This window comes from Humulus lupulus, chromosome 6 (assembly GCF_963169125.1).
Source record: "Humulus lupulus chromosome 6, drHumLupu1.1, whole genome shotgun sequence".
Classification (NCBI taxonomy): Eukaryota; Viridiplantae; Streptophyta; class Magnoliopsida; order Rosales; family Cannabaceae; genus Humulus; species Humulus lupulus.
In genome coordinates, this window is record NC_084798.1 from 216,961,671 (window position 1) to 216,988,417 (window position 26,747).

At 31.2% G+C, this 26,747-nt stretch overlaps 3 protein-coding genes across 8 annotated transcripts; all 3 read left to right on the forward strand.

Annotated features, from left to right (window-relative positions):
- Positions 1-1,860: 1,860 nt before the first annotated feature.
- LOC133783291 (putative disease resistance protein At3g14460) lies at positions 1,861-6,822 on the forward strand. 5 transcript variants are annotated; one of them, XM_062222868.1, is made up of 4 exons: positions 1,861-2,210; positions 2,969-3,307; positions 3,391-3,983; positions 4,599-6,822. In XM_062222868.1, the coding sequence occupies exons 2-4, from the start codon at positions 2,986-2,988 to the stop codon at positions 4,605-4,607; spliced, it is 924 nt and encodes a 307-aa protein (XP_062078852.1). In that variant the 5' UTR covers positions 1,861-2,210; positions 2,969-2,985; the 3' UTR covers positions 4,608-6,822. The 5 variants fall into 5 exon arrangements, with proteins under 5 accessions (XP_062078852.1, XP_062078851.1, XP_062078850.1 ...); XM_062222867.1 differs by having other exon boundaries at positions 1,861-2,194; positions 4,544-6,822; XM_062222866.1 differs by having other exon boundaries at positions 1,862-2,210; positions 2,956-3,307; positions 4,544-6,822.
- A 6,141-nt stretch (positions 6,823-12,963) lies between these two features.
- On the forward strand, positions 12,964-17,454 carry LOC133783288 (receptor-like protein 53). Of its 2 annotated transcripts, none has more exons than XM_062222862.1 (2): positions 12,964-16,625; positions 17,100-17,454. In XM_062222862.1, the coding sequence occupies exon 1, from the start codon at positions 13,069-13,071 to the stop codon at positions 16,618-16,620; it is 3,552 nt and encodes a 1,183-aa protein (XP_062078846.1). In that variant the 5' UTR covers positions 12,964-13,068; the 3' UTR covers positions 16,621-16,625; positions 17,100-17,454. The 2 variants fall into 2 exon arrangements, with proteins under 2 accessions (XP_062078846.1, XP_062078845.1); XM_062222861.1 differs by having other exon boundaries at positions 17,128-17,454.
- Positions 17,455-24,859: 7,405 nt separating this feature from the next.
- On the forward strand, positions 24,860-26,747 carry LOC133783290 (receptor-like protein 18). Its single transcript, XM_062222864.1, has 2 exons — positions 24,860-26,220; positions 26,667-26,747. The coding sequence occupies exons 1-2, from the start codon at positions 25,527-25,529 to the stop codon at positions 26,669-26,671; spliced, it is 699 nt and encodes a 232-aa protein (XP_062078848.1). The 5' UTR covers positions 24,860-25,526; the 3' UTR covers positions 26,672-26,747.

A 26,747-nucleotide genomic window follows, 5' to 3' on the forward strand; every position in this document is an offset into this window, starting at 1 on the left:
CCGTTTAAAAAGAGTTCCCATAAACAGTTTTCGACGCGATTTTTTTTATGAGTGTATATATTGTAGTTATTTTGAGCATCCTGCAAATTTTTAAAAAATTCCAAATAATTTACAATGTTGAAAACTAGTTTAAAAACAGGTTGTTGCACGCGTGACTAATTTTTTTATGCGCATAGAAAATAGCATGTTTGAACCTAGTTTTCAGCACTATAAATTATTCGAAATTTTCTAAAAATTTGTAGGATGCTCTAAATAACTACAATATGCACGATCATAAAAAAAATCGCGCTGAAAATTGTTCACGAGTCGGAAATACAAAAGAGCCCCACCGGTGGGCTCTTTTTGAAAGCCCTACCATAGAATTATCCTAACTCTATAATATAGTTTAGTGACATATCATTGTACTTAGAATCCCTCTTTTTTCCTAATAGCTAATAGAATTTGCATATATTTATTAAGAGAGATGTAATATGAATGAACACATGTAAATTCTTTTCTCAGAACTTCAGCACAAACAGTAACACCACAAGGTTCATGTAGAGATTTATTGACAAGATACATAACCTCAATAAAATGTATTTCCAAATGTGTACAACCTTTCGAGTAATAAACAAACCTCTTGAAGATTATAATGGAAGATGCTCTGCTCTGCTCTGCCTACTGCTGCTTACTGCTGGTACCGCTTCTCAAACTGTGACTCATGGCAATGTGGGTCAAGCCAATCTCTTGTAGTGTTTTTAGCCATGCTGCCACTGCTAACCTTCCCACCACCACCGACAAGCTCTCGAAGATTTTCTAGCTTGTTTTCTAGTCCTGTTCCGCCAACTCTCCTATCTGCTTCTTTCAGTTTCTGCTTAAACCGCTGCTTTCGGCTAGCAGAAATGGGTTCTTGTTGTTGCATCCAAAGTTTCAACAATTCATTTAATATTTATTAATAATATACAAAAATTTATATATTCTTAATTTTTATTATCCAAAAAAAGTAAGTAATTAATATGGTTAATTATTAATTGTTAATTAATAAATTAGCATAATTAGTGTTAATATAGTAAATAAAAAATAACAAATTATTGTGTCAAATTTAGCACAACTTTTAGAATACTATTAAAGTGATATTTTTGCTAAAATATGTTAAATATAACAGTACACCACGACCCCTTGCCAATCATGAATTCCATTGCTAAAGTTTTAATTTCCAAATAATTTTAGTAACATATATAGCCATAGATTAGATATATTAAGTTCATCAACATACATCTTGAAGTAAACAAATCAAAATTAATTAAAGGCTCTTTTTAAAAATAAAAAATAAAAAACTAAAAATAACCAAATCTCCCATGGTAAAGAAAACAAACAAGGTTAAAGGAAGTATGTACACTTAGCTATAATAGAGATCCCATTTGAGAGAGAGATCAATAACCAAACATAGCTTATAAATGAGTAATGATATGCGCATCCAAAATATATACTCAAACATTACACACATTGACGTATTACTGTTTTTTAAAACAGTCTTAATTTTCATAAATGTGATTGATTATGTTAAACTATCACATAACTGTGTGTAATATTTGAATATATATTTTAACTACAATTATCATTATGTCATGGGCAAATTATTCAATCCCTCAATCGCTTTCGAGGGATTTGAAACCTCAAAATATTTTCAGCCATTCGATTGGATTTTAAAGTTGTTTTTTTGGCATCCAATGGTTGGAATTTGTCCTAATATTGTTAGGGGTAAATAGTAAATGACAAACTGGTAACAAGCTGATTATTAATTTTTCGGTACCATTTTTCATTATAAAATAATATTTATAGTTGTTGGTAAAGTAAAGAATTGTATACTTGTACTCTCTAGAATAACACAACCGTCAGCTCTTAATAAACCTACACAACCGCCACTATTTTATTTTTGTTCAAACAAAACATCGAACACTTGGTACTCAAAAAGAAAAAGAAAAAAGACTTGCGTGAATCACAAAAAGAAGAGCCAACCATTATGATCATTTTATGAAAATGTGGTTATGATCATTTCCATATGCATACACACCGTGATTATGATCATTTTCAATAATATGGTTTTTATTCGACTAATTCAGCCCCAAGTTTGTATCGACTCTCCGATCTTCTTCTGCAACTCCGGCGACCTAAAACATTCTTCATCCATCAACATCGGGCGCCGCCTGCGGAGGTGAGTGGACCACAAGGTATTTTTTCTTTTCTTGTTTCTTCTTTATTAAATTTCTGTGCTCTGTTACATTTCTATTTCAGTCTCTCTCTCTATATGTATATAATTTGATTTCTGATTTCTAATTTGGTACAAGTAATGGAGCAGCAGAAGAGTAACAGTGTCTGAAATTAACTTAATCCTTTCATGTTTATGGCTATGGCTATGGCTCTCTTTTACTAGACTACTCATGCTAGCAGTTTTTCATTATATTGTTTTTGTGGTGGGTTTACTTGATGCATCTTTGTTTTAACTACAAGTTTATTTGTTGAAGAATGTCTAAGATTTCAAATTTTGAGTGGTTTTTCATATCGCTGCCTTCAGTGAATGGTGGTATTCATTCAAATCAGTAGACCAGTATAATTGTTTTTGGGTTCACAATTTATAAATAATATATATATATATACGCTTCTGAAGATAGTTATCAATAACTATACTAGCTCTTACGTCAACTTAGTTAGATACAAATATTCAATATAGGTAAGCTTGATTACCAACCAATCAAGTTTTTTCATTTTTTCTTGGGAAACTTCTTGAAATCATAGATAATTGGCACCATTCAAAAGAACAAAAAAAGGAAAAGCAATTGCCGTTTAATCGTATCATGAATATGCACCACTCATTTATAAACTTTTCCAAACACGTAAACTGTTACCAATACTACTTTGGTTCTAACCTTCTTACCATACACTTGTTCTTTTTCTCTCTTCTTTCATCTCTGAAAGTTTTCTTCTCCAGATCCAAAAACTGAAACCATGGCTGACTTACTGGTGGGAGGAGCTCTTCTCTCTGGTTTCATCAATGTCCTCTTTGATAGACTAGCTTCTAAAGAGGTCCTCAACTTCATTAGAGGAAAGAAAGTTATTCCTAAGTTGCTTAAAGAGTTGGAGATTACATTGATGTCTGCTAATGTACTGCTGAACGATGCCGAGGACAAGCAACTTGGAGACAACAATGTGAAGAAGTGGCTTGAAGATCTTAAAGAAGTACTTTATAAAGCTGATCACATGGTGGACAAGATCAACACTAAAGCTTTGCAACTCAGGATGGAGAAAGACGAACGCAAAAGGGCAAAAAGTAAGTTCACAAACCTTATTCCAAACATGTTTAGTTCATTTGACAATGCTGGATTACGTTGGATTGGTCGTTTGCTAATGCAGATAAGGGTGAGATTTTCCCCTGTTTAGAGGAGTTTGAGTTAGAAAGATGTCAAAAGTTAAATATGGCATTACCTGTTTGCAATTTTCCATCTTTGAAATGTATCGACATTACATCTTGCAATGAATTGGTGACTGTATTTCCAGCAAGTGCACATGTTGACTCTACATACCCTCGCCTTAAAAAGTTGTTCATAAGGGGATGTCCAATGGTTGAGTCATTTTCAGAAATGGGATTATTGCCCATTACTTTAAAAACTCTGTCCATTGAGTCATGCGATATGCTCATTGAAAATCGCATGAGATGGAATTTACAAAGAAACTTGTCACTGAAACAGTTTGAAATTATAGAATGTGGTGGAGTGGTAGATTCATTTCCAGAGGAGTGGTTGCTTCCACCAACTTTAAGAATTCTCTCAATCAAATTTTGTTCGAACCTTAAAGTTCTAAATGGAAAAGGGTTTCAGCACCTAACCTCTCTTCAAGAATTGAATCTTCATTACTTGGAAAAATTAGAGTGCTTACCAAATGAAGGACTGCCCCAGACTCTTACTTCTCTGGATATTGATGGTTGTGATTTGCTAATTTCTCAAAAGGTAAATTTCTATGTCTGTTCTACTTGACCTACTTTATGTAATTTTTTATTTATTTCATTTTGTTGCAGTAATTAGAATCTGAATTCTAGATCAATTCAAAGTTAGTATCAGTAAGAACAATTTAAAAAATCCTCTTTACTAACTAACTGAAATTCCATTCTTCGTCTGTACAAATTATCTTCAATTCTAAAGTTTTCTTATAAAAACAAATATCTTTTATAGTTTTATGTATATGTTACTATGTTATATACATGTTAAATAATTTCATTGACATATGAGCTTTCCTTTAACTGATTTCCCCTTTTCAAGAACTTTCGTTTTCATCAATTTTTTTTCTCAACTAAAAAATATGCAAATTTGTTGTCCAAGAAGATGTAGGAATTAAAAGATAAGATGACTGAGAATCGCATTATGAATGAGATGAGCATATTAAGATGACTGAGATGAGCTTAAAAGGCAATGTTATTTCATTATGAGACAAGTAATTATTTATGGTTTTCAGGGTGTTTGGTTAGTGAAATTTCTTGTAATCTTTGTTTCATTTGAATGCCTAGTGACAGGTATATGGAGGTTGTATTTGAGATATATTTTATTGTGTGATTTTGGATTATTCAGATCTCTTGATCTGAGGTAGTACTGAGGGGAGTGCCACCACTGGTGTTTCTTATAGTTACTCCAGATGATGATGCTGAAAAGGGATTTCAGATGAGAACTATTCTGATTAAGAGATGAAAAGATTGAACTTTTTTATTTTTTTGGGGTAATTTTGTCTTCATTATTCTTTGTTTTGGTTTGACACCAAAGCCAAGTGGATTAGAAGGTCGACATGTCATTTAGTTTTGATGAAGACATTTATGTGACAATAAGTGGGACAATAAATGTCTACTCCCAAGTGGGTATTTCTCTCTTTGTTGTCATTATCTATTATTATTAATTTATAAGAAATTGTTTAGGCTTAATTTGTGAGTGAGATGGATGTTGTGTTGTAAAATTACGTTCACAACTCTTTCATATAGTCAAGTCCTTTTGTGACCAATTTTTTTTACAGATTTTTCATTAGAGATGTATAGGAGTGTCCTACTATTTAGTTAGTGAGAATGTGATTGCTATTATTATTGCTCCTGCTTTAGATGATTATGCTGCTGCTATTGAGAAAAGTTATACCAGAATGAGAACTGTTATTGTTAACAGATGACAATGTTTAATTCTTCAGTGATTGTTGCGGATTTTCCTAAGTGTGTGCAAGTGTACACAATCGTTGAACAAGTAATATAATGAAAGTAATTTTTATCGTCTCCTCAAGAATTGCCAAACAAATATTGTAAAAATCATCATCAAACAATTTGGGGTGCAATTAACTATCCCTTTTTTTTTATGACTAATCAAATTAACTAAAGGACAAAAAGAACTAAACAAGATAATTAATTTAGGCGTTTAACAATAAAGCTGGAAAATGACAAATTGCGATTACTATGATGATAAAAGTTAGGCATATCAAATCCCCCTAATTTGTAGTTTTGCCCCCTGATGTTGCAACAAAGTTCATAGGATTGTTATCCCTCCTCTTACATCAAATTGGATAAAATCAATGTATAAAAGTGCCTTAAATACGAAGCTACTAATTAAGTGATCAAATGTATTCTTTTTTCTTGATAGCAGAACTTAACTAATGGACTTAAAAGTTAGTTAGTGCTCTGAATATGAAGTACTGGAGGCTCCTATATCTGCAGCTTTTCTTGGCAACTTCAATTTAATTGGCAGCTTTCAAAAGGAGAAATTATGAGTTGGTCAATGGAGAAAAGTCTCTTGTTAGTAGGCAATCGTTCATTTATTAATTTATAGACTATTTAAGGGTGTTAGACCCATGAATAAGGCTTGTGGGGCTTATTATGTTTAATTAGTCACAAGCACCACAATATGTTTAATCAGTTCATTTTAAAATACTGTAAAATCTGAGGCTATTCCAAAGATACAGTTGTGTGATGATTTTAATTGTTTTTTTTACTAAATTTTGTTGTTTAGGATTTTGTTATTGATAACTCTAGGATTTAGAGTTATTTTCACATCTTTAAACTTAATTTTTGAACCAAACAAAAGAGTAATGAGTTTTTATTTCTTGTAATTGTGTTCAATTTAGTGTGTCTGTGTAGCTAGGGACCTTGTGTTTGCATTTTCATATTTTTGAGTGATTTTTGTAGTTTAGTGTATGTGTTAAACAGGAAAGGAAGCTGAAATAAGTGATCGGGGACTTTGGAATCAAAAAGGAAACAACAAGTCTGGAAAATGCATGTTGCTGCTTCAATGCTGCAGCATCACCGTAGCAATTGGCAGAGCCCAGGAAGGAAACGTGACAAATGCGAGCTGGACTTAATGAGACATAAGTGGCGCTGAGGTGGCGAGAGTATTGTACAATTAAGTCAGCTGGGTGGTGTGGCAAAGGACAGGGGGCAAGATTGACTTTGACTTGCTAATTAGGGTAAACCAAGTACCCTAAAAGGGAAGTACCAGCCGAAAATGGGAGCAGCCCCCATTCTGAGAGACAGCTGATTTTCTTAGACCATTTTGGAGAGAAAACAGAAGAAAAGAAAAAAAAAGAAAACAGAGAGAGTACAGAGGAGGAAGAGGACCACGAGCTGACAACTAGGGGGATTGAGCACAACAATTCCTTCTAACTTCTTCTTCTCCCTTCTTCATTTTGTATTGTATTTTCTCTCCATCTAATTTGTGAACAAACTCCATGGATTTTCTAATAGCTACTGGTTTTGTATTTCTAATATTAAACATGACCTAAATCTATTTTTCTCATATCTGAAATCCACCCAGAATTCTTTCATTTCAATCTCTGATTTTTAGTTGAATTAATTTGCTCATTTACATTTATTTTCATAATTAATTACACAACCTTTCTCTTGATTTGGTTACTGTATTATAAACTGTTTTTGGTTGATTTTACTTTATTTTAGTTGAAAAGTCCCTGTGGAGACGAACTTCGATACATTATCACTGTATTACTTGTTGTCGATTGTGTATACTTGCGCATATTTTAAACGTTAGAAAATTCACAACAGTTATTTCTCCTTGTTTATCATGTATTAATACATTTTGTATCTTTTTTTGTTTCATAATAACTTGGATTGAGTTTTAAAGCTCAGTGACCACTTAATACATTTTGTATCTTTTTTTATTGGTTCATGGGATGAAAGTGCAAATTTTTAATTTCGGTTAAGTTTGGAACGTGTGAAATGGGAGAAGACTCAAGACTAGTCCAACTTCCAAGTGTCATGTCAACTCAAGACTTCTAATACTTGTTTTCATTATTAAGACTAGTAAACGAACTCACACATTATCATCTATATATAAGATTTTTTCTTGTAGTGTATATGTCTATGGCTCCATCAACTAAATAAAATAATAAATAAATAATGAAAGTTGATATACATAGCTAGAATTGAAAGGTTGAAAACTTTTCAGCTTTCTTAGTCTACTTTCATAATTGCGTGTCTTTTGTGCTAAGATAAATGAAAAGAAAAGGCATTTATGAAATGCAGTATTTAAAATCTACTCATCTATTACAACTTATTTTCACAACTCTCACGAACAATGAAATATCGTTTGCTCTTCTTCGTCCTAAAAGCATGTACATGTTGTTAGGAATATGTCCTAAAAGCATGTAAAATATATTTATTATTTCAATGAATAAATAAATATAATTGTCTATTATTGTTATATTTAGATTATTAAATTATTGTTTGAATAATTTTTGTAAATATGATAAAAATTCCATATTCATTATTGAGGGTGTGATTTTGTTTTAGTACGAGAGAATTAAGATCACATGAATGAATAAAACTAGTCAACAACAACAAATTGAATTTATGAAATTCTTTAATTGGGGTTGTAAGTGCGATTTACTGAGTATCATGTTGATACAAATAATCTAGATTCAGATTATTGATGTGGTAAGACATCTCGGTAAATATGCTTTATATAATATGATTATATATGACATGGACCGATATGAATATAAGTCTTTATCCAAAAACCATTTAATAATAAAGACTTGTAATTCATATCATAACTGGTGATCATTTATAGATCAACCTAAATCCTGAGTGTTCATGAACTCCTGTTAATGTTTATTAAATATTTTGATTCATTCGTTAAGGTCTCTTCATAGAATGAGGCTAATGACTTTTGTTTTGGAGATTTAATATCATGGATGGCTGGGAATATGTATCAACAATACGGAATCTAATATTTCTTAACGGATCGTATATTAGTTCCATTAATGGTTAATTCTGGAACTGAATGATTTTGAGCTCAAATAATTATATTATAGATTAATTACACTAGTGAATTAATGACACTTAAGGAATACGAAGTAAATTAGAAAGGTAAAATGACAATTCTTCCATTATAATTTATGAACTAATTAATTTGAGGGTTGAACTATTGTAAGATGGTTATATCAATGTACAACTTAAGATAAGATTTCTGTAAAAGTATATCTATAACATAAAGAGTTCAATTCTGAATTTATAGTGGAGAAATATCATAATTAATAAATTAACTATTATGATTAAAGAGTTTAATTATTTAGTTTCAATTTATTGGAGCTTAATGTTATAGGTCCATGGTCCCTGAAATGGCTCAAACAAACACTGACAAAGATAAATACAAAAAGGGCAAAATGACTTATTTGATAAGTAAAATATTATTCTATGCACTAAACATAATTATTGTATAATTATGTGTAATTAATTAATTGGTTATTTTATTTAACAAAAATATAATTAATTTTGAATTAATTTATTTTTGAGATTTTTGGTATTTAAATAATAATAAAAATTGGGAAAGATCATATGTCTTTCTTGGCATGTGGTGCACGTATACACGCACAAGAAGTATCTAGAAGTTTCTTTGTTCCTCAATTTTAGTTATTTAAATATTAAATAAATAATGAGATATCTTAATATGATTAAAATATTATTATTTAAACAAAAATTTGATAACTGATCAATTATTTTAAATTGTTTAAAATAACTAATATTTTATTTTTAATATATTGGATATATTAAATATAAGATATCGATTTTTCAGAACGATACTTTTCAGAGATAGAAAACAGAACTTGAAATCTCCCTGAAAAAGAAGAATAGTGCTACAAGCATAAATCACTATTCTTCACAAACTTAGGTCCAAACTTTATCAGATCTCATGTGTTGAGAACATCTGATAAATAGATATTGCCTATTGTTTTGTATAACGAGCCCACACTCGTTCTTTGTGTGTTGAGAACATTTTGGAAGATCTTGGTGTGAGATCTCAAGGAATTTGCCATGCAAAAAGAAAGCAGTAAGGAATGACTTGAGGTAATATTTCTATTCATCTTTTTGATTCAATATAGATATATATATGCATGTGAAGAAGTAGATCTAGAAATCTTGTGGGGTTAAATTAACAATTTTGATTGTTGTTCTACTGCGTATAATCTCTGATTTGATCTATAAAAACCAATATATATTACTTTAACTAAATAATTTCATTGACATATGAGCTTTCCTTTAACTGATTTCCCCTTTTCAAGAACTTTATTTTTCATCAATTTTTTTTTCTCAACTAAAAAATATGCAAATTTGTTGTCCAGGAAGATGTAGGAATTAATAGATAAGATGACTGAGATTCACATTATGAATGAGATGAGCATATTAAGATGACTGAGATGAGCTTAAAAGGCAATGTTATTTCATTATGAGACAAGTAATTATTTATGGTTTGCTGGGTGTTTGGTTAGTGAGAATTTCTTGTAATCTTTGTTTCATTTGAATGCCTAGTGACAGGTATATGGAGGTTGTATTTGAGATATATTTTATTGTGTGATTTTGGATTATTCAGATCTCTTGATCTAAGGTAGTACTGAGGGGAGTGCTACCACTGGTGTTTCTTATAGTTACTCCAGATGATGATGCTAAAAAGGGATTTCAGATGAGAACTATTCTGATTAAGAGATGAAAAGATTGAACTTTTTTATTTTTTTGGGGTAATTTTGTCTTCATTATTCTTTGTTTTGGTTTGACACCAAAGCCAAGTGTATTAGAAGGTCGACATGTCATTTAGTTTTGATGAAGACATTTATGTGACAATAAATGGGACAATAAATGTCTACTCCCAAGTGGGTATTTCTCTATTTGTTGTCATTATCTATTATTATTAATTTACAAGAAATTGTTTAGGCTTAATTTGTGAGTGAGATGGATGTTGTGTTGTAAACATTACGTTCACAACTCTTTCATATAGTCAAGTCCTTTTGTGACCAAATTTTTTTACAGATTTTTCATCAAAGATGTATAGGAGTGGCCTACTATTTAGTTAGTGAGAATGTGATTGCTATTATTATTGCTCCTGCTTTAGATGATTATGCTGCTGCTATTGAGAAAAGTTATACCAGAATGAGAATTGTTCTTGTTAACAGATGACAATGTTTAATTCTTCAGTGATCATTTTTTATCATTTGATTATTGCCTTTGATCTTTGTTTTGATACTTTTTTTAAAAACCTTTATTTCATGTCAAAATATGAAAATAGAGATAAAAATGCTGCAGGCAATGTAGTGTTGAATTAAGTAAATGTATCCATATATCTTAGGTAAAAACTATGTACGTATGTACATACACATATCTATCATATAAACCATGTATGTATATATGTATCTTATAATAATTGAATGCATTTTGAAAACATAACTGTCAACTCTAAATCGTCTCAAGTATATGTGTTCTTAGGTATGTGCATTTTGAACTATATATATATATGTATATAATGTTTTCTTCTCTTTATGTTATAAATTATTCTCTATTTCTCTTCTCTTCACAATATGTGAGTACTCTTCTCTTCATAATATGTGAGTACGTTAAATGTATTCTTTTTTCTTGATAGATGAGCTTAACTAATAGACTTAATAGTTAGTTAGTGCTTTGAATATGAAGTTCTGAAGGTTCCAATATGTGCAACTTTTCTTGGCAATTTCTAGGAAATATCGCAATTTAATTGGCAGTTTTCAAAAGGAGAAATTATGAGTTAGTCAATGAAGAAAAAGAAAAGTCTCTTGTTAGTAGGCTCTCGTTCATTTATTAATCCATAGACTATTTAAGTGTGTTGGACCTATGAATAAGACTTAATTAGTTCATTTTAAAGTGATCAAATATAATCTTTTTTCTTGACTGCTGAGCTTAACTAATAGACTTAATAGTTAGTTAGTGCTCTGAATATGAAGTTCTGAAGGCTCCTATATGTGCAACTTTTCTTGGCAACTTCTAGGAAATATCGCAACTTAATTGGCAGTCTTCAAAAGGAGAAATTATGAGTTAGTCAATGGAGAAAAATCTTGTCAGTAGGCTCTCGTTCATTTATTAATAATCCATAGACTATTTAAGTGTGTTGGACCCATAAATAAGGCTTAATTAGTTCATTTTAAAGTGATCAAATATATATTTTATTTCTTGACCGTTGAGCTTATCTAATAGACTTAATAGTTAGTTAGTTCTCTGAAGACTCCTATGTGTGCAACTTTTCTTGGCAACTTCTAGGAAATATCGCAAATTAATTGGCAGTTTTCAAAATGAGAAATTATGAGTTAGTCAATGGAGAAAAGTTTGTTGTCAGTAGACTATCGTTCATTTATTAATCCATAGACTATTTAAGTGTGTTGGACCCATAAATAAAGCTTAATTAGTTCATTTTAAAGTTACGAAGCCATAAATTAGTTTTAATGAGGGCTTGGTAATTAATTTTTTTTTTTAAATTGATTGGTTTTATTGATTATTTTATGTTTTTTAATGAATAATAATTAAATATTTGAATGTGGTAGATCAATTGTTGAGTGGGCCTTATCTTCTTTACTCAATTCGTGGGTTTGAAACTCAAGGTTACTTTTGCCAGGCTCGAACACGTGAGCTAGTAGAAGAGTCAAAGTCAGAATTACCACTACCCAACCCAGTTTTAAAACTTTACACTATATATTTTTTTTAAAACCGCAATATCATAATACTTTTCTTTAGGCGGGTATTAAATGTGATAACATTTTCTTTGTACTTTTTGTTTAATGTTGAAAAAAAGCGCAGAGAAAACCTATATTTATAATAGAGCCAAGTGCAATATTTTTAAAAAGTAAACTAAAAATTATATTTATTAAATTTCAGTCTAGAGCCTATAGACATCACCGTGTGGCTTAGTCCCTTTTTAAAATAGTGTGAAATCTGAACTAGATGAGATCCTTAATTGGTTCATTAAACCACTTTTAGCTAAAACAGAGAATTTTAATTCCTTGGTTTTAAAAAGGTTGACCAAAGTGCAACGTTTTATAGATCACATGTCTGTTATTATGCTGGAAGATTTAGAGGATTTTGGAAGACATGACAATGAAAAGGCTATTCCAAAGATATTGTTGTGTGGTGATTTTAATTGTTTTTTTTCATGATTTTGTTATTTCTCCTTCTTTATCATGTAGTAATATATACATTTTGTATCTTTTTTTTTTTTCATAATATTTGAGATGAATCTTATTTGTGTGACCACTTAATATTTGAGATGAATCTTATTCGTGTGATGTGTGTGATTAAAGAGAAATGTGTGACTGTGTGATTTGAGTTTTAAAGCTCATTCTCTATCTTTTTTTATAATTTCGGTTAAGTTTGGAAGGTGTGAAATGGGGGAAGACTCAAGACTAGTCCAACTTCCAAGTGTCATGTCAACTCAAGACTAATAATACTTGTTTTCATTATACTTAATATTAAGAATAGTAAAAGATTTGACCTGTTATTATCTATATTTAACATTTATAAGACTTTTCTTGTAAACAATTATTTATTACTTTACCAATATATTGGAAATTCTTTCCTTGTAGTGTAGTTGTGTATGGCTCCATCAGCTAGAACTGAAAGGTTGAAAACGTTTCAGCCTTGTGAGTCTACTTCCATGATTGAGTGTCTTTTGTGCTAAAATAAATGAAAAGAAAAAGCAATTATGAAATGCAGGTATTTAAAATCTACTCATCTTTCACAACTTAATTTCACAACTCTCACGAACAATGGAAAATCGTTTGCTCTTCTTCATCATGTTTAGCTTCATCATGATCTTCGTCACATGTTGCTCTGTGACAACAGAACAAGCTCTGAATGCATCTTTCACTTCCTCTGGAGTGAGATGCCTCCCCCATATAAGCTCTGCTTTGTTGCAACTAAAGCAAGAGTTTGTCTTTAAAAAGGCCAATTACACTGATTATTATTCTCCAATTCCATCCAATGAGACCCTTTCTTACCCGAAGATGAGGTTTTGGAAGGAAGGAAAGGACTGCTGTGAGTGGGATGGTGTCACGTGTAGCAGCAAAACAGGACAAGTAATAGGGCTCGATCTAAGTTTAAGTTGGCTTCAAGGGCATTTCAGTTCCAATAGCAGCCTCTTTAGCTTACGTCAACTTCAACGGCTCAACCTTGCCTACAACAACTTCACTCTTTCCAATATGCCATCAAGCTTTGCTCAGCTTTCGAGGTTAACCCATCTCAACCTCTCTTACTCCTTTTTTTCTGGTCAAGTCCCTTCTGAAATCGTTTTGTTGTCTAATTTGATGTCTCTTGATCTCTCTTCTAATTTTTACTATGATTATGATCGTGAGATGGATATTAGACTTTTATATAGCCCAACGGTGACATTTGCTCAAAACATGACAAAATTAAGAGAACTTCATCTGAACAATGTGAATCTTTCTTCACTACTACCCAAATCTATGGCTAACCTATCCTCCTTGACATCTCTATCTCTTAGTGATTGCAATCTGTATGGTGAATTTTTGCAAAACATTTTTCATCTACCTAATATTCAAGTCATCGATGTGTCGTTCAATAGAAACCTCAATGGAATATTACCATATTCCATTGGCAATCTCAAGTTCTTAAGTGTTTTAGATCTTTCATCCTGTAATTTTTCAGGGTCCATTCCATCTCCAGTTAAGAATTTATCACATCTTTCATCACTTGAATTAAGTTCCAACAATTTTGATGGTCAACTTCCACCAGCTTTGTTCACAATGCCTTCCTTACAATCTCTAAGTCTTTTCTATAATCAGTTTACAGGCCCTCTAACCATTCCATCTTCAGTTAAGAATTTATCACATCTTTCATCGCTTGAATTAAGTTCCAACAATTTTGATGGTCAACTTCCACCAGCTTTGTTCATAATGCCTTCCCTACAATCTCTAAGTGTTTCTTCTAATCAGTTTACAGGCCCTCTAACTATTCCATCTTCAGTTAATAATTTATCACATCTTTCATCGCTCGACCTACGTTCCAACAATTTTGATGGTCAACTTCCACCAGCTTTGTTCATAATGCCTTCCTTACAATCTCTAAGTCTTTTGTATAATCAGTTTACAGGCCCTCTAACCATTCCATCTTCAGTTAAGAATATGTCACGTCTCCTAAGTCTTGACCTAAGTTTCAACAATTTTGATGGTCAATTTCCACCAGCTTTGTTCATAATGGCTTCCTTACAATCTCTAAGTGTTTCTTATAATCAGTTTACAAGCCCCCTAACCATTCCATCTTCAGTTAAGAATTTATCACATCTCTCAAGTCTTGACCTAAGTTCCAACAACTTTGATGGCCAACTTCCACCAGCTTTGTTCATAATGCCTTCTCTAAAGTATCTAAGGCTTGACAATAATCACTTTAATGGCCCTCTAACCATCCCAAATGTCTCGTTATCATCCAAATTAACATACCTTAATTTGGATTGGAACAAGCTAACCGGAAAAATTCCAAGGTCAATTTTTGAAATGCGAAAACTTGAAGCTTTGAACCTTACGGACAATAACTTAAGTGGAATTATAGAGATAAGCATGTTCTCAAAGTTGAGTCAGCTTCGAAGTCTTTTTCTTTCACGTAATAGTCTAGTTGTAGTGGAAAACACAACAACAAATTCCACTCTAATCTTCAAACTTAATTATTTGGGTTTGGCTTCATGCAACATTACAGAATTTCCCAAGTTCCTAAAAACCCAAAATGAGCTACAAGTATTGGATCTTTCCACCAACAAAATTGAAGGCAAGATCCCCAAATGGTTCTTCACTATAGGAGCAGAGACCTTGGAGATATTATATTTGTATAAAAATTTCATCACCGGTTGGCAACAAGTGCCGAAAGTGCTTCCGTGGAAAGCGTTGTCGATTCTTGTCTTAAGCCACAACATGTTTCGAGACACATTACCAGCTCCACCATTTTCTGTAAGGGGGTTTTACATTTCGAATAACAACATTAGTGGGAAAATTCATCCATTGTTTTGTAACTTGACTAATTTGGAATATCTCGATATGTCCAATAACAACTTAAGCGGTGAGATTCTTCCATGTTTGGGTTCCATTAACTCCCTTGATCAGTTGATATTGGCTAGCAACAAATTTGAGGGAACTATCCCATCATCTTTTGGGAATTTGACTTCGCTTTATCTTTTGGACCTCTCTAAAAATAGGCTCTCTGGTAGAATTCCTCGAATGGGAAACAAATCATTGTTCTGCAATTTAAGAAATCTTGGCGTTCTTGATGTCTCAAATAATCAATTAAGCGGCTCTATTCCACAATGCTTGGGAAGTTTCAGCCATGCTCTTCAAGTGTTGATTATGAAAGAGAACAATTTTAGTGGAGAAATGCCTCAAACATTTCTGGATGGAAACAGTCTAATTACTCTCGACCTCAGTCATAATCAATTAGAAGGAATGGTTCCACAATCTTTAACCAATTGCAATGCATTGGAAATTCTAAATCTCGGATACAATCAACTATCTAACACTTTCCCCTTTTGGTTACAAAATTTGGCAAGTTTGCAAGTTCTTGTGCTGCGTTCCAACAAATTTCATGGTCCAATATGGGATCCCAAGAAGTTTATGGGCTTTGAGAAACTACTGATTGTCGACCTCTCTTTCAATAAGTTCAATGGAACATTGTCATCGGATTACTTTGCCAATTGGAGTGCCATTAATACACACAATAATAATGTCGTTAAGTCAAAGCCGGAGTACATCGACGGAAGCTACTATGAGTCGATAACTGTGACTAATAAAGGCTTTGAAATGGAATATGTCAGGATCTTAACCATCTTCACCTGTATCGATCTCTCAAACAATAATTTTCATGGCAAAATTCCAAAATCTGTTGGGGATCTCCAATCATTGATTGTGCTGAATCTATCGAGTAACAATTTTGAAGGCCACATTCCACAATCGTTTGGGAATCTGAAAGAAATTGAATCATTGGATCTCTCCAACAACAAGCTCTCTGGAAGAATACCTCAGGAATTGGCAGCTCTCACATTTCTCGAGTATCTCAACCTTAGTAATAACCAACTTACGGGGCCGATACCACAAGGTGGACAGATTAGTACATTTCTGAATTCTTCATTTTATGGAAATGAAGAATTATGTGGCTTTCCATTATCAAAGGAATGTGATAGCAGTGATGAGTCTCCAAGTACACTTGAACATGAATCTGAATTTGAGAGTGGTTTTGGTTGGAAAGCAGTGCTTGTGGGATATGGATGTGGCTTTCTTGGTGGACTGTTGGGTGGATATTTCTTCATTTCGAAGATATAAAACAGGTATCATATAAAATTATAGCAGTGATATTTAATAGTTATATAGTATACGTACCAAGTCACTTTTCTATAACTAATTATGTTTATGTTATTGAGATGAAAAATTATAATTACTTATATTTTCATAATGTTTAGTGTGGTTCATTTTTTTTTTTTTTTTTTTAATGCTTATGATACAAATAAATATATAACTATATAGAAATAATATATAATTATATAAACCAAATATTAAAGAAAAAATTATAGAAGAGTATAGATTTGTGTGTTATTTGATCACTTGGTGGACTGTTGCTGGTTTTGTTATTTGAGACTCCAAATAGATTTGGTATAAAGTCATCAAAAAATAGTTTTGCATCTACAGAAGAGTAATCAAGGAAAAACAATTTGTCATGTCTAAATTCGTCTCTTTTTTTCATTGTTTTTTCTTTTGCTGATTTTCTTTTTAGTATTTTGTGGAAGCATACTAATCAAAATTAGAATTACTGATTTCTTATGCATGATGCAGAGTGAATGATGGGAGTTTCACATAGGAATGATGATATTATATGATTGACTCCCAAAAATCTCAACAGAAATGAGACAATGCCAGCTTTCGACATTGTGACACACATATATACTTGTGTGTATATATATATATATCAGCTTTGTTTAATTTGGTTGATCTGACTCTTTGTTGCCATTATTATGTTAGAGTGTTTAATTTGTGAGAATTTCAGTGTTGCAATTAATCTTTCTCTTTTGTTTATCTTTGTTAAAGTATGTAACTTCCTTTTATTGCAGCAAACATTATTCCTTTTACTAAATTATTTTTAGTACTTTTTTTGTTTAAGAATTCTGATAAATAGATTTGTTGACTTCTTATATGCATAACCTTATGCATTATTCACTCAAAGCCCATGTCAACTATACTGATCTTCACCTAGCTGCTTTTATATGCACATATATACATATATGTATGTGTGTGTACTCATGTATCTATTATATAAATTCTTGACTATAAACTTGTCAACAAACACACAAAACCAAAGAGAAAGAGAATAGGAAGAAAAAAAAAAGGCAAAGCAGTTACTTGCTTCCAAGTCTAATCCAATAAGAAGATCAAGTGTACACCCTCAAACACTCTCCAAAGAGCACAATTTGCACTCAATTTCAAACTCAAAGAACCACCAGAGTTAACCCAACAGAATCACTAAAACACTCCTGTTTTCACTCACTAGAAAACTAAGCCTTGTTCTTAAAGTGTATCAGAAAAGTAACATGTACAAGTGAATCACAAATCGGTTCAATACAAGCTACAGTCTTGTATAACCGAAATAACTGCCTGAAATGTATGTGACACCAATAAACGACATAAACCATGTATATGTATGTTACTTATAATAATTGAATGCATTTTGAAAGCTTTTGTAAACATTAATTACTCTCAACTCTCAACTCTCAGCTGGTACATGTGCATTTTGAACTACATATATATATATATATGTGTTGTATTCTTCTCTTTTTCTCTTCTCTCACAATATGTGATCTACTAAGGTCAATTATTTATACAAGACAAATTTGAGAATGAGTTGCCAGGAGTGGACAGTAGCAGACCCAAAACTTGAGCCACCAATGGTGGTGTGGTGATCAACACTGTTCTACCAATCACTTCATATGACTACCCACCAGAAAAGCATAGTGGTAAGAAATGTTGATCATGAGGATGCTAGTCTGGTCAATGATCTCATCATTTACAATGTACTTAACACTTCTTAGTTCAAATCAAAAGCTTGCCATACAATTGGCTCAAGTATATAGTTTCTTTTTATTGCAGCAAATAAATTTAATTAACTGATTTGATGAGTTCTTATGCATTATTCACTTAAGCCCTTAGATGGAACTAGTTCTATACATGTATGATCTTTCTTTTTTTAGATGTTACTGAAAAAATTGCAGCATTAATAATATCAAATATATGTTAAGTTGTGGAGAAAGTTTTAGTTGATAGTACTTGTTCTAAATAATTTCTTCTTGGCAATCACAATTATTATCTATTCACAATATGTGAGTACTAAAACAGATATGAGATCCACCAATGATGCTAGTCTGTCCAATGATTTTGATCATTATCAAAGTACTTAACACTTACTCTTACTATTGAGTCAATTATTGATTTAATATGTGCTATTCTCTTTTATGCATAGCATTTGACTTGTATGTCAGTTTGTTTATATGACAAATCCTCTGTTCTCTGGTTTAGAATTTATACAAAAATGTGACGAATTACATTGAAAATGCAACAAAGCTAGGTCGAATACCAGAAGAAGCAAGGTTAATTAAAAATAAAGGTTTCTGATCTCAATGACCATGTCACCATTAATCAATCAAGTTCAAGTATGTGATTCACTTTTAAGGTTGGATTCTATGATTTGGATGGTAATGGTGGCACCTTGTATATCAAATATTTTATATAACTTAACAAATTGAGAATTGTGTAATATAATTTTTAATGGTTCACATCCTTTTGTCTAAACAGTTGATATGTTTTTAAGTCATCAAGGTGTCATTTTTTTTCAGACCAAGTCTTCAAGTTTATATATATATTTATATATATATATATACTTATTGTTCAACTAAATTACCTCTTTTTTGGTAGCAATGTTATTCTTTTTCCTTTTAATTAGTATTTCATTATTACAGATCCAGTCAATTCTACTAGGACAAGTTTATTGATGAGCCTCAAAGATTTTCAGCAACTTGGTTTGATTTGATATTTCTCTTTTTGGTTGCCATAATAATAATAATAATAGTCAAAATTATCTTTACTATATATATATAGATTCTATTAAATTGGAAATAAAACTTAATATACAAAAATAGCTAAACGACTGATCGCACCCCCCAAGATGTTATACTCTATTCTTTATAATGCATCACCAAAACACACATTTATCTGTTTTACCTCTAATTTTTACATTACACCATATATCAACTTAGTTGTATTTTCTTTACATCATATAAATATTATATCTTTGTATATTTTTTATTAACTGAAATAAGAAAAAAATAAGGAAAAGAATAAAAAAGTGCACTTTTAAGTTTAGCAAATAATAATATAATAATGTTCCTTATTCAAAACACAGATTTCAAAGAATTACCAACTTCAATTTGTGTGTTGTACAATTTGGAATCACTATTGTTGGAATATTGCAGAGAACTCACACATTAACTAATTTTGTATTGTGTGAAAATGATGGATCAAGAATCAAAGAACAACAAGTTGCTTCTGTATTTCAGGCCTTTAGTATATTAGGGATGTGAGTGAATTTTTAGAAGGAAACTTGAAGAACAACAAGTATCTTACTAAGCTTATTTTGAAGTGGATAGATGAAGCTGGTGATTCAACAAAAGAAAAGGAAGTACTTGATACAAGCTTGCCAAATTGGGCAACACATCAATCGTATTGTAACTTGGAAAGTGTTTATCTAAGAAACTGTAAATATTGTTGTGTGTCACTGCTATCGTTTCACCAGCTGAGTTCACTCAAACATCTTGAGATTATGAACACATATTGACTGTAAATGTATCAGCATTACATGTTGCACTGAATTGGTGACTGTGTTTCCAACAAGAACACATATTGACTCTGCATACCCTTGCCTTGAAAGGTTGTTGATAAGGCAGTGTTCAAGGGTAGAGTCATTTTCAGAAATGGGATGGATTATTGCCCATTACTTAAAAACTCTGTCCATTGAGGCATGCGAAATGCTCATGGAAAATCGCATGAGATGGAATTTACCAAGATACTTGTCACTGACAGAGTTAAAAATTGTAGAGTGAAGAGAATGCTCATCATTACATTTTCATGTGTATTATTGTATAAACACCAGTCCACAGTCATGTTTGTGTTCACTCTGAAGCTAGTGTTGTCCTTCAGTTGAACACGTGCATATATCACCCAACCACAACCATCTTGCTTGCATTTTGCCCTACATCTCTTCTTGTCATTAAACACCCACTTGTACTCTCTGTTAATGGAAATGAGGTTTCGTTGATATGTTAAGACAATGAAACCTCCTAATGGAGCTTCTGATCCTATTTGCAATATAATGAAACTTCCAGCTTCTGTTCTGTTTTGATCTCTGCAATAATAAACCATTTTGCCTTCTTTTAAATAAATAATAAACAATTTTTCATGAGGGTGCTAGCTAGTGTGGCCAGTGATCTGATCATTGTCAAAGTACTTAACACTTCTAAGTTTAGGATGAACTTATGGTTCACTTTGTTTTCAAATCAAAATCTTAACTTACTAATGAGTCATATGGTTCTCATTGAAAATGCAACAAAGGTAGGCTGAAGAATATCAGAAGAAGAAAGGTTATGAAAACATTAAGGTATTTCTGAATGGGGTTCATATTTTTGCATCAGATATCAAGCCTTGGACCATACCATCTTCATATGTGATTATTGCCATATGAATGGTTGATATTGGATAATGAATACATATCTGCATAAATTTGAAAACCTAATAACACAATTATATGTTTGATAAAAGTTTATAAATTTAAATCTCATTTCAATGGTTGAAATTATTGACCACACTATATATTAAAGACCTTTTCAATATACTTTTTCGAGATATAAATGTTTGTATTAAAACGAAAGCATACATTAAAGGTAATAATAAGAAGATGCCACCGGAAATGCCAACTAGTTATGAAAATACAATTTGATGCATGCATGGACAAATTAATAAAAAAATACATGATATATGATAAACACAAATTATACAAAATTAAAATAGACTTTTGACTTTTGAAGAGGAATCTAGCACAAATTATATGACTTTTGATTTAAAGTGTGATTTGGTTGGAAGTCTTTTGATTTTGTCTTCTTCCTTTGTTGCATTGCCTTATCTTTTCTCTGCTAATTAACAACAAATTTTGGGTTGGGAATCTTTGGCCTCTAATTAACACTTATCTCTTATTTATGAGGTTGGAAATTAATATTGTATTTTCTTCATTATATCTAACATATTATTATCTTTGATTAAGACACTATTGGATCACCTAATTCTACACCACATTAAAAGAGAGAATTTTAAAGGCTTGCTGCTGATAATAACACTTTTGTTATGGTAGAAGAGTCTTTGGAATGAAAAATTGTATAGACTAATTAAACATCTCAAAGTCTTCCAAGTAAAACAAATATATATATATATTTAGCATGATCACGACTTGAATAATTGATCATCAAAACTTATTCTTTGGGTTTGAAAATCTTGTTTCTTCTCCATCTTATTTTTAGTGATGCTAGATTTTCAATATTACAATTGTTTGTATCAATAATGTTATGGGCTAAGACATGACTTTTCATTAAAGACTTTTCAAAAAAGTTATCCATTCAACTTCACTACTACTGAGAGTTTTATTATCTTCATTTTTTTAATGAAAAATACTAAATAATAAAGCCAAAGGAGTAATACCAAACTATAAAGTATTTTAGATCACTTTATCGGTCCCACAGTTTACTTGACTAAATATATTAAAATGGACACTATTTTTTCTCCTTTTATTAATTAACACCATTGAAAAAACTATAATAAGAAATAATATATCCCATCCCATTAAAAATGGATTGCCAAGCATATATCCCTCTTAAGAAGGATTGTAATAAGATCGCTACTACTACACCATCCAACATGTGGTCTAATGTTCCTTCCCAAATTAAAAGAATCAAAACAATAATTCCAATATTGCCACAGCCATCAAAATTATTGGCATTTGATGTTAGCCATTCTCTTACATCAAATTAATGGATAGGAATCAATGTATAAAAATGGATCAAATGCATTTTTTTTCTTGGCAGCTTCTTGGAAATATCACAAACTAGCTAGCAGTATTCATTGGGAGAAATTATGAGTTAGTCAATAGAAAAAATTCTATAGTCAAATAGGCTTTCGTTAATTAATGCATAGAAATGTTATGATCATCTGAAGTCGTTTGGTATGAGGAGTTCACAATTTTTATATTACTGAGAAAGTTGAAGAAGGTAATTTGATAGTCTGGAAACTTACATCACTGTTTTTGGTTGTGCACTAGAATCTTATCTATATATGATTCTTGGGAATATCACTTTCTGTATTTGATTGTGCATAAGAATCTGTCAAGTTTTTATATTTTTATAAAATAAATGTAATAATATATTTTATCAAAATAATATAATTATAAATAGCAAATGGCATTTTAAAAAATTATCAAATTTTTATCCTTAGATTATAATTTATAAACAATTTTACTTATAAAATATTTTTCAACATAAGAAAAATATTTAGTTATTAAATACTAGAATCAAGTATAATTTTTAAAAATATAAAAATACCCTTATTTTATTTTTAATAATTGATATTTCATTTGTTATTTTAAACTAAACTAATAATATATATGCTTTACATATCAATTTCTTTAAATAAACAAAAAAATATTTATCATTTTATAGTTTGATATATGTATATTTGTTTTTTATATTATAAGCTTTAAAAATAAAATAATTCATTAACTAAAAAATTATTGGTTTAAGAATTTTTTTTAAAAAATAAATAATAATTTTGAAACGTTTCACATTTTTGGGTATCTGAAAAACACTTACGAGAAAAGTTTCACTTGAACCCAGAATCATGAAAATTTAAAATCCCTAGAGTACAGTTTCACAGGTTAAAAAAATTCAAACACATTATCAAACATGAGAAAGTATTCAGATTCCTGTCTCTAGATCCATGCATACCAAACGACCCCTAAGTGTGTTGGACCCATGAATAAAGCTTGTGAGGCTTATAAATGCCATCGCTACATCAATTAGTCACATTCACTATATTTAATTAGTTCATTTGAAAATTCTGTGAAATCTAAACTAGCTACATGAGATCCTTATTTGATTCATTAAACCATCTTTTAGTTGAGACAGAGTTATGAGGTTTTGCTACATATAGAAATAATTCAATTGTTTTGTTTTGGCATAATATTTGTATTTTTTTGTTTCACAATAATTTTTAAAGTTGAGTGACCACTTAATTGAGATGAATCTTATTTGTGTGATGTTAATTATTATTCTCTAATATATAAAGAGAAATGTGTGACTGTATCATTTGGAACGAGTGGAAATGGGGAAGATTCAAGGCTAGTGCCCACTTCTAAGTGACATGTTAAGACTAATATTACTTGTTTTCATTAAGAATTGAATATTCAAAACTAAACGATTAGACATCATGTTGTTTTCTATATGGAAAAATTACTCATCATATAATGAGACTTTTCTTATAAACAATTTATTTGTTAATTTACCAATACATTGGATATTATTTCCTTATTACCTCTTTTAAGGTAGCAATGGTATTCTTTTTCCTTTTAATTAGTATTTCATTATTACAGATCCAGTCAATTCTACTAGGGCAAGTTTATTGATGAGCCTCAGATTTTCAGCAAATGGGATTTCAAGTGTGTGGCCTGTATATCATCTTGGTTTAATTTGATATTTATCTTATAATAATTGCATGCATTTTGAAAACATTTCTGTCAACTCTAAACTGTCTCATGTATATGTGTGTTTTTTCGTATATGCATTTTGAACTATATATATATATATATATATATATTTATTATTTTCTTCTCTTTATGTTATAAATTATTCTCAATTCCTCTTCTCTTCACAATATGTGAGTACTCTTCTCTTAACAATATGTGAGTACATCAATGTATTATTTTTTTTCTTGATAGCAGAATTTAACTAATAGACTTAATAGTTAGTTAGTGCTCTGAATATGAAGTTCTGAAGGTTCCTATATGTGCAACTTTTTTTGGCAACTTCTAGGAAATATCACAAATTAATTGGCAGTCTTCAAAAAGAGAAATTATGAGTTAGTCAATGGAGAAAAGTCTCTTGTCAGTAGGCTCTTGTTTATTTATTAATTCATAGATTATTTAAGTATGTTGGACCCATGAATAAGACTTGCTTAGTTCATTTTAAAGTGACGAAGTTATTTTCAATGAGGGCTTGGTAATTTTTTTTTTTAAAATTGATTGGTTTTATTGATTATTTTATGTTTTTTAATGAATAATAATTAAATATTTGAATATGTTAGATCAATTGTTGAGTGGCCTTATCTTTTTTACTCAATTCATGGGTTTGAAACTCAAAGTTACTTTTGCTAGGCCCGAATGCGTGAGCTAGTAGAAGAGTCAAAGTCACCACTACCCAACCCAGCTTTAAAACTTTACACGATGATTACGTTGGATTGGTCGTTTGCTAATGCAGATAAGGGTGAGATTTTCCCCTGTTTAGAGGAGTTTGAGTTAGAAAGATGTCAAAAGTTATATATGGCATTACCTGTTTGCAATTTTCCATCTTTGAAATGTATCGACATTACATCTTGCAATGAATTGGTGACTGTATTTCGAGCAAGTTCACATGTTGAATCTACATACCCTCGCCTTAAAAAGTTGTTCATAAGGGGATGTCCAAGGGTTGAGTCATTTTCAGAAATGGGATTATTGCCCATTACTTTAAAAACTCTGTCCATTGAGTCATGCGATATGCTCATTGAAAATCGCATGAGATGGAATTTACAAAGAAACTTGTCACTGAAACAGTTAGAAATTATAGAATGTGGTGGAGTGGTAGATTCTTTTCCAGAGGAGTGGTTGCTTCCACCAACTTTAAGAATTCTCTCAATCAAATTTTGTTCAAACCTTAAAGTTCTAAATGGAAAAGGCTTTCAGCACCTAACCTCTCTTCAAGAATTGAATCTTCATTACTTGGAATAATTAGAGTGCTTACCAAATGAAGGACTGCCCCAGACTCTTACTTCTCTGGATATTGATGGTTGTGCTTTGCTAATTTCACGGTCCAATATGGGATCCCAAGAAGTTTATGGGCTTTGAGAAACTACTGATTGTCGACCTCTCTTTCAATAAGTTCAATGGAACATTGTCATCAGATTACTTTGCCAATTGGAGTGCCATTAATACACACAATAATAGTGTCGATAAGTCAAAGCCGGAGTACATCGATGACGGAAGCTACTATGAGTCGGTAACTGTGACTAATAAAGGCTTTGAAGTGGAATATGTCAGGATCTTAACCATCTTCACCTGTATCGATCTCTCAAACAATAATTTTCATGGCGAAATTCCAAAATCAGTAGGGGATCTCCAATCATTGATTGTGTTGAATCTATCGAGTAACAATTTTGAAGGCCACATCCCACTATCGATTGGGAATCTGAAACAAATTGAATCATTGGATCTCTCCAACAACAAGCTCTCTGGAAGAATACCTCAGGAATTGGCAGCTCTCACATTTCTTGCGTATCTCAACCTTAGTAATAACCAACTGACGGGGCCGATACCACAAGGGACACAGATTAATAAAATGAAGAATTATGTGGCTTTCCATTATCAAAGGAATGTGATAGCAGTGATGAGTCTCCAAGTACACTTGAACATGAATCTGAATTTGAATTTGAGAGTGGTTTTGGTTGGAAAGCAGTGCTTGTGGGATATGGATGTGGCTTTCTTGGTGGACTGTTGGGTGGACATCTCTTTATTTCGAAGATATAAATCAGGTAACTAACATATTATGTTTATGTTATTGAGATGACAAATTATAATTACTCATTTCTTAATGTTTAGTGTAGTTCATTTTTATTATTATTTTTTAATGCTTATGATACAAATTAATATATAACTATATAAAAATAATATATAATTATATAAACCAAATATTAAAGAAAAAATTAGAGTATAGATTTGTATGTTATTTGATCACTTGGTGGACTGTTTCTGGTTTTGTTATTTGAGACTCCAAATAGATTTGGTATAAAGTCATCAAAAAATAGTTTTGCATTTGCAGAAGAGTAATCAAGGAAAAACAATGTCTCATGTCTAAATTCGTCTCTTTTTTTTCATTGTTTTTGCTTTTGCTGATTTTCTTATAGAGATTTTCTTTTTAGTATTTTGTTGAAGCATACTAATCAAAATTAGAATTACTGATTTCTTATGCACGATGCAGAGTGAATGAAGGGAGTTTCACATAGGAATGATGATATTATATGATTGACTCCCAAAGATCTCAGCAGAAAATGAGACAATG